Here is a 12,852-nt window from a genome sequence, read left to right as displayed (position 1 = left end):
TTGTCTTTATCCTGCTATCTGTACCACGACTTGTCTTTATCCTGCTATCTGTACCACGACTTGTCTTTATCCTGCTATCTGTACCACGACTTGTCTTTATCCTGCTATCTGTACCACGATTTGTCTTTATCCTGCTATCTGTACCACGACTTGTCTTTATCCTGCTATCTGTACCACGACTTGTCTTTATCCTGCTATCTGTACCACGACTTGTCTTTATCCTGCTATCTGTACCACGATTTGTCTTTATACTGCTATCTGTACGACGACTTGTCTTTATCCTGCTATCTGTACCACGATTTGTCTTTATCCTGCTATCTGTACGACGACTTGTCTTTATACTGCTATCTGTACCACGACTTGTCTTTATCCTGCTATCTGTACCACGACTTGTCTTTATACTGCTATCTGTACGACGACTTGTCTTTATCCTGCTATCTGTACCACGATTTGTCTTTATCCTGCTATCTGTACGACGACTTGTCTTTATACTGCTATCTGTACCACGACTTGTCTTTATCCTGCTATCTGTACCACGACTTGTCTTTATACTGCTATCTGTACCACGACTTGTCTTTATACTGCTATCTGTACCACGACTTGTCTTTTATCCTGCTATCTGTACCACGACTTGTCTTTATCCTACTATCTGTACCACGACTTGTCTTTATCCTGCTATCTGTACCACGACTTGTCTTTATCCTGCTATCTGTACCACGACTTGTCTTTATCCTGCTATCTGTACCACGACTTGTCTTTATCCTGCTATCTGTACCACGACTTGTCTTTATCCTGCTATCTGTACCACGACTTGTCTTTATCCTGCTATCTGTACCACGACTTGTCTTTATCCTGCTATCTGTACCACGACTTGTCTTTATCCTGCTATCTGTACCACGACTTGTCTTTATCCTGCTATCTGTACCACGACTTGTCTTTATCCTGCTATCTGTACCACGACTTGTCTTTATCCTGCTATCTGTACCACGACTTGTCTTTATCCTGCTATCTGTACCACGACTTGTCTTTATCCTGCTATCTGTACCACGACTTGTCTTTATCCTGCTATCTGTACCACGACTTGTCTTTATCCTGCTATCTGTACCACGACTTGTCTTTATCCTGCTATCTGTACCACGACTTGTCTTTATCCTGCTATCTGTACCACGACTTGTCTTTATCCTGCTATCTGTACCACGACTTGTCTTTATCCTGCTATCTGTACCACGACTTGTCTTTATCCTGCTATCTGTACCACGACTTGTCTTTATCCTGCTATCTGTACCACGACTTGTCTTTATCCTGCTATCTGTACCACGACTTGTCTTTATCCTGCTATCTGTACCACGACTTGTCTTTATCCTGCTATCTGTACCACGACTTGTCTTTATCCTGCTATCTGTACCACGACTTGTCTTTATCCTGCTATCTGTACCACGATTTGTCTTTATCCTGCTATCTGTACCACGACTTGTCTTTATCCTGCTATCTGTACCACGACTTGTCTTTATCCTGCTATCTGTACCACGACTTCTGTTATCCAGATCTTCAAGCAGCTGTTTTCTTTCCTCCCTATGAAATGAGATCATGTCCTGGTGAGTCACAAGTAACAAGGGAGACGGCGTCCTGACGGAGACAGGATTTAGGAGTTATGTTAACATTGATAATTTGAGTGCCCTCCACAATAAACCATCTCTTTTTTTCTCCTCTTCTGTCTCTCTCTCTGTCTTTGTCTCTCTGTCTCTCTCTCTGTCGCAATCTCTCTCTCTGTCGCTCTCTCAGGCTATCTACCCAATGGAATCCATGCGGTGGAGGCCATGTTGGCTGCGGCCAGCATCGGGGCTATCTGGTCGTCCACCTCCGTGGACTTTGGAGTCAACGTAAGGATGACCTCAACTGCATCTCAAATGACCCCCTATTTCCTATATAGTCCACCACTGTTGACCAAGGGGACGGGAGGGAAGGAAGGATAGGGTCTAGGTCAGCAGCCATGGTTATGGGTAGGTGAGGGTGTCCTCTAATTTAGGAATAGTACATTGTCTGTCTTGTGAATGGCCCCTAGTCCCAACCCCAGACACAACACATAAAGCACATTCACTCACAACACCTTTTGTTTGGGAGTGAGAGTGTGTGGGAGGGTAGTTTAGTTAGCTCTGTTATGGCCTTTCCTTAGCTGTCCAGTTGCCTTGTTAAACTAGCCTGTTCTTGCACGTTCAAATGAACTGAAACTAAACTTGAATGCACCCGGTCAGTCTAGTTTAACAAGGCAAGTTGTCCAGCAGGGAACCAACCATGGGGGTGAATGGGACTATACGAGTATGTTGCAGACCTGGGTTCAGATACTATTTTTGAAATAATTTTAAAGTCCACCTGGCACGACAGGCAGGCTAAAGCAAATGCTAAAAGTATTTAAGACACACACACACACACACACACACACACAACGAGCAGGGATTCTGTTGAGGGTGGTGACACGTGGCGTCAGACTGCGGCATGAATGAGAGAGGGAGTCCCCCCGCCGGCAGAATACTGCTGATGCTACTCTAGAAATGGGACACCCTGCATTGGTACCAGTCTCTGCATGAATGCATCTGTCAACATGAATACCACCAGTCCTGTTGCGTCCCAACAATACCTCCTTCCTCCCGAAGTGTGCACTCATGAACTACTTCCCACAAATCTAAAAGCGTTTGATTGGCGGCGGTATGGGCAAGTACGAGTCTCCACCATATTTGGTCCGCTCAGTTGGTAGAGCATGGCGCTTGTAACGCCAGGGTAGTGGGTTCGATCCCCGGGACCACCCATACGTAAAAATGTATGCGCACATGACTGTAAGTCGCTTTGGATAAAAGCATCTGCTAAATGGCTTATTATTATTATTATTATTATTATTATTATTATTATATTTCTTATACCAGTAATTTCCTTTTCGAATCAGTTTGCAATCACAGCCGCACACTTTGGGAGGAAGGAGAGATAATTGGGAAGGAAGCTATGATATAGGAAATATGGGGGAAATCCCACTACCCCATGCCTCCACCAATCCAATTTATTTAGATTTGTGAGAAATAGTGGAGTGCACACTTCAGGAGGAAGGAGATGCAGTACTATTGGGACCGTCTGTCTTCTGATCTCTTACTGCCCTCTTGTGGTGGAAATATAGTATTTCAACACAAAGCATTGTAGCACATCAGCATAGTCAAATGCAACGTTAGATATGGCTTGTAAAACTAAAGATTAAGTCATCGGTGCAAAAGTTAGTCTATTTGTAGTGTTTCACTGCCGTTTCGGAAGATTCTGATCAAATTTCCCTAGCTGACTGTGGAATAAGGAATTTCCCTAGCTGACTGTGGAATAAGGAATTTCCCTAGCTGACTGTGGAATAAGGAATTTCCCTAGCTGACTGTGGAATAAGGAATTTCCCTAGCTGACTGTGGAATAAGGAATTTCCCTAGCTGACTGTGGAATAAGGAATTTCCCTAGCTGACTGTGTGGAATAAGGAATTTCCAGGTGAACAAGAAAGAGCAGTTGTTGATTATATCAAGAAAAAATTACTAGTTTGCAAACAGTGAGAACAATATCCCATACAGGAGCAAAGATTGTCTAGTTGGCCTTCACTGAGAAGGCACTTTATTTTAAGAAAGTTTAAGCTCATTTATTGCATTTCTATACAATTTTAAAAACTCTAAAATATTTATCTCTCTTCTCTCTCTCTCTCTGTCTCTCTGTCTCTCTCTCAGGGTGTGTTGGACAGGTTCTCTCAGATCCAGCCAAAACTAATCTTCTCTGTGGCAGCGGTGGTGTACAACGGCAAACGGCACGACCACATGGAGAAACTACACAGTGTCGTCAAAGGTAGGGCAATGTCTTGTTTGCGGGTGGTTGTGTGTGTAGTTGGTATTGGGCTGCGTGTAACTTCACAACCATGGTCTGTTCTTTAGGACTGCCCGATCTACAGAAGGTGGTGGTCATTCCCTATGTACGAAGCAAACAGGAAACGGATCTTTCCAGGATCCCTAATAGGTGTGTATTTCTGACTGAGTAAGGTTGACCCCTATGGGCTCTGGTCAAAAGTAGTGCACTATATAGGAAATAGGGTGCCATTAGAGACGCACACTGTGTTTTATCATTTACCCTAGTTTACCTAATGTCAAGTGTGTGATATGTTCATTTCCTTCAATAGAAGTAACACTCTTACAGTCTCTCCCTCTTGGGCTTTGGCTATACATTTATCTGAGTTGTCTCTTTTAACCCCCTCTTCCTGTGGTACTCTTGTACCATGTCTACATCTCTCCTTTCCCTCCCTCCCTCCCTCCCTCCCCTCCCTCCCTCCCTCCCTCCCCCCCCTCCCTCCCTCCCTCCCTCCCTCCCCTCCCTCCCTCCCTCCCTCCCTCCCTCCCTCCCTCCCTCCCTCCCTCCCTCCCTCCCTCCCTCCCCTCCCTCCCCCCTCCCCTCCCTCCCTCCCTCCCCTCCCCTCCCCTCCCTCCCTCCCTCCCTCCCTCCCTCCTTCCCCAGTGTGTATCTGGATGACTTTTTGGCCACAGGGAAGGAGGGGGACCAGGCCCCTCAGCTGGAGTTTGAGCAGCTGCCCTTCTCTCACCCCCTGTTCATCATGTACTCCTCTGGGACCACAGGAGCCCCCAAGTGTATGGTGCACTCGGCAGGGGTAAGATACAGCTGTCACTCTGACGCACACCATAGACACACACACTGGCTGCTGGGTCAGACCTCATCTGTACACAGTTCTGTCATCAACGTCACACTGAACTCCAGCGGACATTGGAACACAAAGTAGGATCCAAAATAAGACTCCAGAAGAAATGCCAATCCATAGCAACTATCCTGCATTGTTGGGTGCATCACCTTGTGAGTTTGAAACAGTAGAATGTCTTCACCTTATTATTTCTAAATTAAAACAACATTCAAACAACATCCTAGCTACAAATTCCATGTAGGCCACGACACTACCCTTCATTAATGGTTTCTCCCACCAGATGGCAGCAACGGTCCATCAGAAAAATATGGGAAAAAGTATGTCTGTCTATGGTTGTCACGTAAAGGCTGGTTTTATACTGGTGCATTAATCTGAGCATAAGTGTGATATATTTTCATTAGGGATCAGTTCTGTACACAGTGAAATAAACTGTAGACTACACCATTTTAAATGGATGAAATAAGACTTGTGGATGGTGTGTTTCAGTTATGGTGAGCTGTTAAAAACACTGTGGAGTGTACTGTATGTCTAATTCACAAGCACTTAGCCTTCAAGGGCAAAACATTTGACATTTTCTGGCAAAAATAAATAAGTCAGTTGACTTGTTAGTTTAGACATCCGGGCTTGCTTATGAGATTTCGATGCCGCTTTTAGCTTCTCTCTGTCTCCCTCCCTCTTTCTCAATTTTGTCCCTCTGTGCCCTCCTTCCTTCCATTGTACAATTTCCTCTTCGTTCTCTCTCTCTCGCTTTCTCTTTCTCCTTCCTCTTCTCTGGATAATTAGATAGTTACGCGGCATTCGACTCTGGTGGTGCCAGCCAGCGCCCGCCAGCACAGGCAATTAAACTGGCGCTAGAGGCACCTTGTTAGACTTTGTTAGGAACGCTGTCAAACTCAAACAGCTCCCGCTATGGAAACAAGGGACGAGGCATGGCGTCTCTCACAAATAAGGCATCGGAGCACGATCTCAGCGTTGACTTCTAGTCCCGCTCTCCTCATCTCGTAATTAAACCCCCCCCCCCCCCGGCTCTCATGGCCCTGGCATCACACAGTCACTTAAACGCCAAAAGTCCTTCTGCCAGTGCACACTTAGATTAGCGATAGAGGGATCCCGTTGTGTCAGGGATGTCCAAACTTTTTTTTTTCTTTCTCAGAGGCTAGCATGAGGACAATTTAGGAACGTTGAGTGCTGCACCGCCGTACCATTTTTATGTAACTTATTGAGCAGGTTTTCAGACTGGGGCGAAGGTTCACCTTCCAACAGGACAACGACCCTAAGCACACAGCCAAAGTAATCACATTTTTATGACGTTTCCACTGGATCCGAGCATTACATTTTCCCCTTTCATGCCGAGGCTCTGTGGTTATCGAAAGGGAGAAAGCTGGAAAGATTTTTCCAATACATTGAGGAACTATTGTCATTCTCAAGACAATCAGAAATACTATCCGACATCCCTAAATGGGCACATTTTATACATTTGTGTCATTCTCACAAAACTGACATTTGACCCCCCCCCCCCCCAAAAAAAAAAAGATTTCCTCTTGGATCACTGAGATCTGTACTTATCTAGTTCATAATTATAGTTTTTTGATCAAACATTATGCATTTTCCCACAATTCTCATTACCGCAGCAGTCCAAAAAAGTAAGACAAATCCATTTATAATAAAAAAAAACTACGTTGCTCCCCTAATGAAAAGGCCTGAGTTAAACATAACACTGAAAACAATTAATGAGAAAGCCAAGTGGGGTCAAGGGGGTGTTTGAGAATAAGAATCTCATTCTGAAGCCATATAAGCAATTTAAATGAACTTCTACTCTACATATCATGAGTGAATAAAACTTTAGGTTTTTACAGGAACTTGGGAAAAGTGTTAGGTAATGAGACATGTCCACAGAATTTAAACCGGACGCATTTCGGTAATGAGAATTTGGGATAATAATTTACTAAATTCAGGCGGAAATGTATTTAAAATAAGACACTTTGCCAAAAACTACACATCTTATAGTCCTCAGAACAATAATGATTTTTTTGCAGATGCATCATGGTTTTCTAAATCAAATTGCTACAGACATGTTTAAAACTGGTTCCGTTTGAGCACAGGCCAGTTAGCCCAGGCCAGGTAGGCCAGGCCAGGTAGAACAGGCCAGGTAGCCCAGGCCTACGTCTATGCGTAATCACGTGCACGTCCTTACTCAACATTGACAGCAGCGTTACAAACAAAATACAATAACACGTAAATGGAATGAAATAAACAAAACTTTCTCACAAGTGTAGTAGAGGTTGTGAGCTCTAAACGACTGTAAATAATAATCATAATAATAATATATTAAATGCATTAACAGAAATTACCATAACCAAACAAACGTTGTAGATTATTAAATTATGGGAATTAAGGGTAAATGTACTGCTGGTGATTTTTATATGTGATGGTGAACTGATAGACACTAACAATCAAAGGGCAAACAATTCACACAATAAAGTTATGAAACAATGAATGTGCACGAATTGGCGGGAGAGAGTGCATTCTGGAGAGAGACGTGCTTTCTGTATCTAAGCCACACTACCCTTCTTCTTGACTCAACATTTTAAATAATACCCAAAACACTATCTTCACACACAATGCAGGCCTAAGGAATACTCTCACAAACGGTGTCAGGTCCAAAGCTGTAGCCATTTATGTAAAACCAATACAATTTTGAAACTAATGCAATTTCTCTTTTCTCTATTTTCTCGAATAGCTTTGCTGCCAAGGCAAATATCCTTGTGGCACTCATGCCTTAGTCCACGGAGACAGGAGCGAATCACACAGGTGTCTCATGTGCCATGAGAAATAAAATAAATTGCAACTGCTCGACTAAGAAAATCTGTCGTCCAACAGCCTATTGACCAAACAATCGACCAGTCGACTAAATGGGGTCATTCCTAATCTAGCTAGCTAGCTAGTTATTTTCATGAACTGAAGTTTGATTTCAATGGGAGAACAACAAGTGACTGCCTAGCTAATACTTAGTCTCATGGATTACTAAATCATTGGTAAGAATATTGAAAATGATTGCAGTTTCTGGTCATTGTTTTCAGGCTGGTTGCATTGGTGCTAGCTAGGTACCAAGCTAAAGCTAGCTAGCTAGCCCTGAAGTTGGGTTTCCTCTAGTTTCTACAGCCATATCTATATCGTATTGGCTATATCGTAAAAATTCATCAGAACAGAAATTAGATTTTGGTGTTAATTCAAGGTTAGGCATAAGGTTAGAAGTAGGGTTAGGTTTAAAATCAGATTTTAAGAATACATTTTTTAGAAATAGGCGGAGTTTATGACTTTGTGGCTGTGGTAACTAGTGACGACCCAGAAGTTGATAATAACATCTGTATCAAAGATATTTGTGAGTGACTTTGTCATACTGCAAACCGTAGTCAACGTAGTAGGGAGACGGCCTACCTCCAGTTTCCAAACTGTCATCAATGTTGACAAAATGCTTGATTATTATTCTGTATTTTGACTAGATGGGATGAATCGGGTGCAACTGCTTGGGATGTGGCTGGCTGGCAGGCAGAAGCAACAGAATCAGCATCCTGTCTCCCCTGCTTCTGGGATGGTTGCATGTTGGGAGAATGTTGGACTACCTAGCTAACATGTTTTATCCTGCTCGACCTTGATCTAATTTTTAAATGTCTACAGACATTTTTCCATTTGGTTGGAACAAATAATGGCTTATTACCAACGCAGTATTGTAAACACATCGTTATTTATTTATTTTGTTATTTAACATGTCAAATTAAAAGCTTTATTTGACGTTGATCTTTTTGGACACGCAAAGACCCAAACGGCATTCTATACATATTGGCTTAGATGTGATGGTAGTATGATTTGAATTTTAACTTTGAGCTTCAACCTGAGACTACTATAGAGTGAACCTATAATTCAGAAGGAATTTGTATGTATTTATTTATTACGCTTGTATTCCTTTTCATATAGACATCATTATCCACCCATTGGTGAACTTCCATACTGAGCATGGTTTGCCTCGTGTCCTTCTAGAATACAAATTTGGATACATGAACTAATCAGTGTTTATAATATGAAACCAGAAGAAACTCACCTGCGTATTACATCATGATGAACTCAAGAATGTTATTTTGACATGGTCACAGATTTGGATCGAATGGGACCCTAGCAGTTGCTTTCTCCAGCTAAAGGTGAAAGAGCAATGCTGGCTTGGATCAGGCCTCAGGAGAATCGTATACACCTCTAGCGCTATATTGAATTGACTATAATCCCTGAAAAACGGACTCTAGGCTTATGTTTCTCTCATTCATTCTTCGACCCTGGGTTTACCAAGCTATCATTCCTGTCTCTCCCTCTCCCTACATCGCTTCCTCGCTTTCTCTCCCTGTCCCACTCTTATCTGTCTTATCTGTCTTATCTGTCTTATCTGTCTTATCTGTCTTATCTATCTATCCTATCTGTAGGGGACGCTTATCCAGCATCTAAAGGAGCACGTTCTCCATGGGAACGTGACCAGCAGTGATGTCATCATCTACTACACCACAGTGAGTCATCTGGTCAAAACGTCCCAATGACATTAAAACAATTATGTAATCGCAACCAGTTTTGCCAGTCCGAGTACAGATTGGCAAGTAACTAACCAATCAGACAGTGTTTTATTAATTTGTTCAAAGACCACAAACAAACAGGATGCAAAAGTTAGAGAATCCTATTCATCAAGTCAAGTGGTTGAAAGCCTCTGTTTTCTAACAAGCTGTGGTGAGTGGGGAATGGTCACGACTGATGAAAAGTGCAACATCACTGCAATAGAATTGACAGCCACGTACTGACAGAGGGACCAGAGAAATCAGTGGAATTCATTCCATCCGCATAGAAGGGTAGCAACACAGTCCTTGTCCTCTTTGATTTTTACAGAACAGACGTAAGCACATACGACACACACTCTCTCCACAATTATGCTCTATTTGCATTCCTACCATGGGCCTATGAGGGTGTGATGCAGAGGGAAGCCTGGGTGTTTCCTGACGGGCCTTCCCCTCTTGTTTCCATCAGACGGGCTGGATGATGTGGAACTGGCTGGTGACGTCGCTGGCCGTAGGGGCCTCTGTGGTTCTGTACGACGGCTCACCTCTCATGCCCACACCCAACGTCCTCTGGGACCTTGTGGACCAATTGGGGTAAGTCTAATCTCTCCCAACTTCCCTAACTAAGTCTGTTGGGAAAATAGGGGATACGAGTGAACAAATCTTCCGTTGCGCTGGTTTTTGCGGCCCTGATTATTTTGCGAATCCCTTTTTATTTATATATTTTTATTATTTATTTTTTAGCTGTGTGGTCTACACCTGTCATTTGTCAAATTATGGAAGGGTACGGGTTCATCTGGTCAATACGGCAGAGAGGATGGAAAACCCACATAGTAGGGCCTTGCCACTCACATTATTGCGAACATCTCAACACTTCCCCCTGAACCAAATCCAGTAGCTGTTCTGTGATTGGGGAGGAAGGATGTCAGTGTAAGGGTAGCATTACCTAGATCAGTGTTTCCCAACCCAGTCCTCAGGGCCCGCCCAGACATTCAACCAAATTAAATTATGTACAAATATTTGTTATATTCTGCCACCAGCTCACCTGATTCATGATTAGATAAATCAGGTATGCTCGTGCTGAAAAGACCCATGGGGGAATGGCTCGGGGGGGGGGGGGGGGCACTGACTTACTGCATGTAAGGTTGGTAAGCACTGACTTACTGCATGTAGCAGTCCACTCAGGTCCCTACAGTGTCTGCACCAATGCCCCCTAGGTTTAGCTGCCCCTTCCCCAATCCCAATCTAACTTTAACCATTAGTAGGGAAATGCTAAACTGACCCATGATAAGCATCTGGGGCAAACGAAGAGGGAGGCTGGGCTGTTATCTGGCAGTTGCCATGGAGACTGACAAGCCTGCAAGCTTGTATGCGTGGTGTGGTGGGTGACATTTTTATTTAAACCATGTGAGAGTGGGATGAAAACACCTGACTTGGATTCCACAAGGCTGCAGGCGAGGTTATTTAGGGTTTTATCGATTCATCCTTGTCTAGGTATATGTAATAGGAGCCACCTGTTTACACACTCACCTCAGAACACACATAGAGGGGTGTGTGTGTGTGTGTGTGTGTGTGTGTGTGTGTGTGTGTGTGTGTACACACACCTAATGCTGTGTATTGGCTGGGATGAAACAGCCCTGTATTCTTGGTTTCTCATTGTGTTCCCACCGCTGTTCCTCTCAAAGGGGGGAAATAGAAATATATTGTTATAGCAGCCGCCGACGATTTTCAGGCCTAAGCACACCAACACATTGATCATGTGTGCAGCCTGTATCAACCAGATATTCCTGTATGTGGCGCTCATCAGAAGAAATGCAGCACCATGTATGAAACACACACGTATGTATAGTGATGTAGAAACTATACAATGACCCCCTAATATGCTGTAGTTTTAGTGAAGGGCCATTAGACACTGGGGGGTAATCCAGACCTCTTTAGTGACTAGACACTGGGGGATAATCCAGACATATTTAGTGAAGGGTCATTAGACACTGGGGGATAATCCAGACATATTTAGTGAAGGGTCATTAGACACTGGGGGATAATCCAGACATATTTGGTGACTAGACACTGGGGGATAATCCAGACATATTTAGTGAAGGGTCATTAGACACTGGGGGATAATCCAGACATATTTAGTGAAGGGTCATTAGACACTGGGGGATAATCCAGACATATTTAGAGACTAGACACTGGGGGATAATCCAGACATATTTAGTGAAGGGTCATTAGACACTGGGGGATAATCCAGACATATTTAGTGAAGGGTCATTAGACACTGGGGGATAATCCAGACATATTTAGTGACTAGACACTGGGGGATAATCCAGACATATTTAGTGAAGGGTCATTAGACACTGGGGGATAATCCAGACATATTTAGTGAAGGGCCATTAGACACTGGGGGATAATCCAGACATATTTAGTGAAGGGTCATTAGACACTGGGGGATAATCCAGACATATTTAGTGAAGGGTCATTAGACACTGGGGGATAATCCAGACATATTTAGTGAAGGGTCATTAGACACTGGGGGATAATCCAGACATATTTAGTGAAGGGCCATTAGACACTGGGGGATAATCCAGACATATTTAGTGAAGGGTCATTAGACACTGGGGGATAATCCAGACATATTTAGTGAAGGGTCATTAGACACTGGGGGATAATCCAGACATATTTAGTGAAGGGTCATTAGACACTGGGGGGAAATCCAGACATATTTAGTGAAGGGCCATTAGACACTGGGGGATAATCCAGACATATTTAGTGAAGGGCCATTAGACACTGGGGGATAATCCAGACATATTTAGTGAAGGGCCATTAGACACTGGGGGATAATCCAGACATCTTTAGTGAAGGGTCATTAGACACTGGGGGATAATCCAGACATATTTAGTGAAGGGTCATTAGACACTGGGGGATAATCCAGACATATTTAGTGAAGGGCCATTAGACACTGGGGGATAATCCAGACATATTTAGTGAAGGGCCATTAGACACTGGGGGATAATCCAGACATATTTAGTGAAGGGCCATTAGACACTGGGGGATAATCCAGACATATTTAGTGAAGGGTCATTAGACACTGGGGGATAATCCAGACATATTTAGTGAAGGGTCATTAGACACTGGGGGATAATCCAGACATATTTAGTGAAGGGCCATTAGACACTGGGGATAATCCAGACATATTTAGTGAAGGGTCATTAGACACTGGGGGATAATCCAGACATATTTAGTGAAGGGTCATTAGACACTGGGGGATAATCCAGACATATTTAGTGAAGGGCCATTAGACACTGGGGGATAATCCAGACATATTTAGTGAAGGGTCATTAGACACTGGGGGATAATCCAGACATATTTAGTGAAGGGCCATTAGACACTGGGGGATAATCGAGACATATTTAGTGAAGGGTCATTAGACACTGGGGGGAAATCCAGACATATTTAGTGAAGGGCCATTAGACACTGGGGGATAATCCAGACATATTTAGTGAAGGGCCATTAGACACTGGGGGATAATCCAGACATATTTAGTGAAG

At 43.4% G+C, this 12,852-nt stretch overlaps 1 protein-coding gene across 1 annotated transcript in view; it reads left to right on the top strand.

Annotated features, from left to right (window-relative positions):
- Positions 1–12,852, top strand: part of aacs (acetoacetyl-CoA synthetase) — a 66,529-nt gene that overhangs the window by 23,615 nt on the left and 30,062 nt on the right. Inside the window, exons 5-10 of the mRNA XM_084191021.1 lie at positions 1,783–1,880; positions 3,742–3,856; positions 3,943–4,024; positions 4,517–4,667; positions 9,185–9,265; positions 9,774–9,898. Of these exons, the coding sequence (XP_084047147.1) occupies positions 1,783–1,880; positions 3,742–3,856; positions 3,943–4,024; positions 4,517–4,667; positions 9,185–9,265; positions 9,774–9,898 (652 nt within the window). The remainder of the gene's footprint in view (positions 1–1,782; positions 1,881–3,741; positions 3,857–3,942; positions 4,025–4,516; positions 4,668–9,184; positions 9,266–9,773; positions 9,899–12,852) is intronic.

Source organism: Coregonus lavaretus (genome assembly GCF_964263955.1).
Source record: "Coregonus lavaretus genome assembly, contig: HAP1_SCAFFOLD_1875, whole genome shotgun sequence".
Lineage (NCBI taxonomy): Eukaryota > Metazoa > Chordata > Actinopteri > Salmoniformes > Salmonidae > Coregonus > Coregonus lavaretus.
This window is presented reverse-complemented; position numbering and strand designations above follow the sequence as displayed.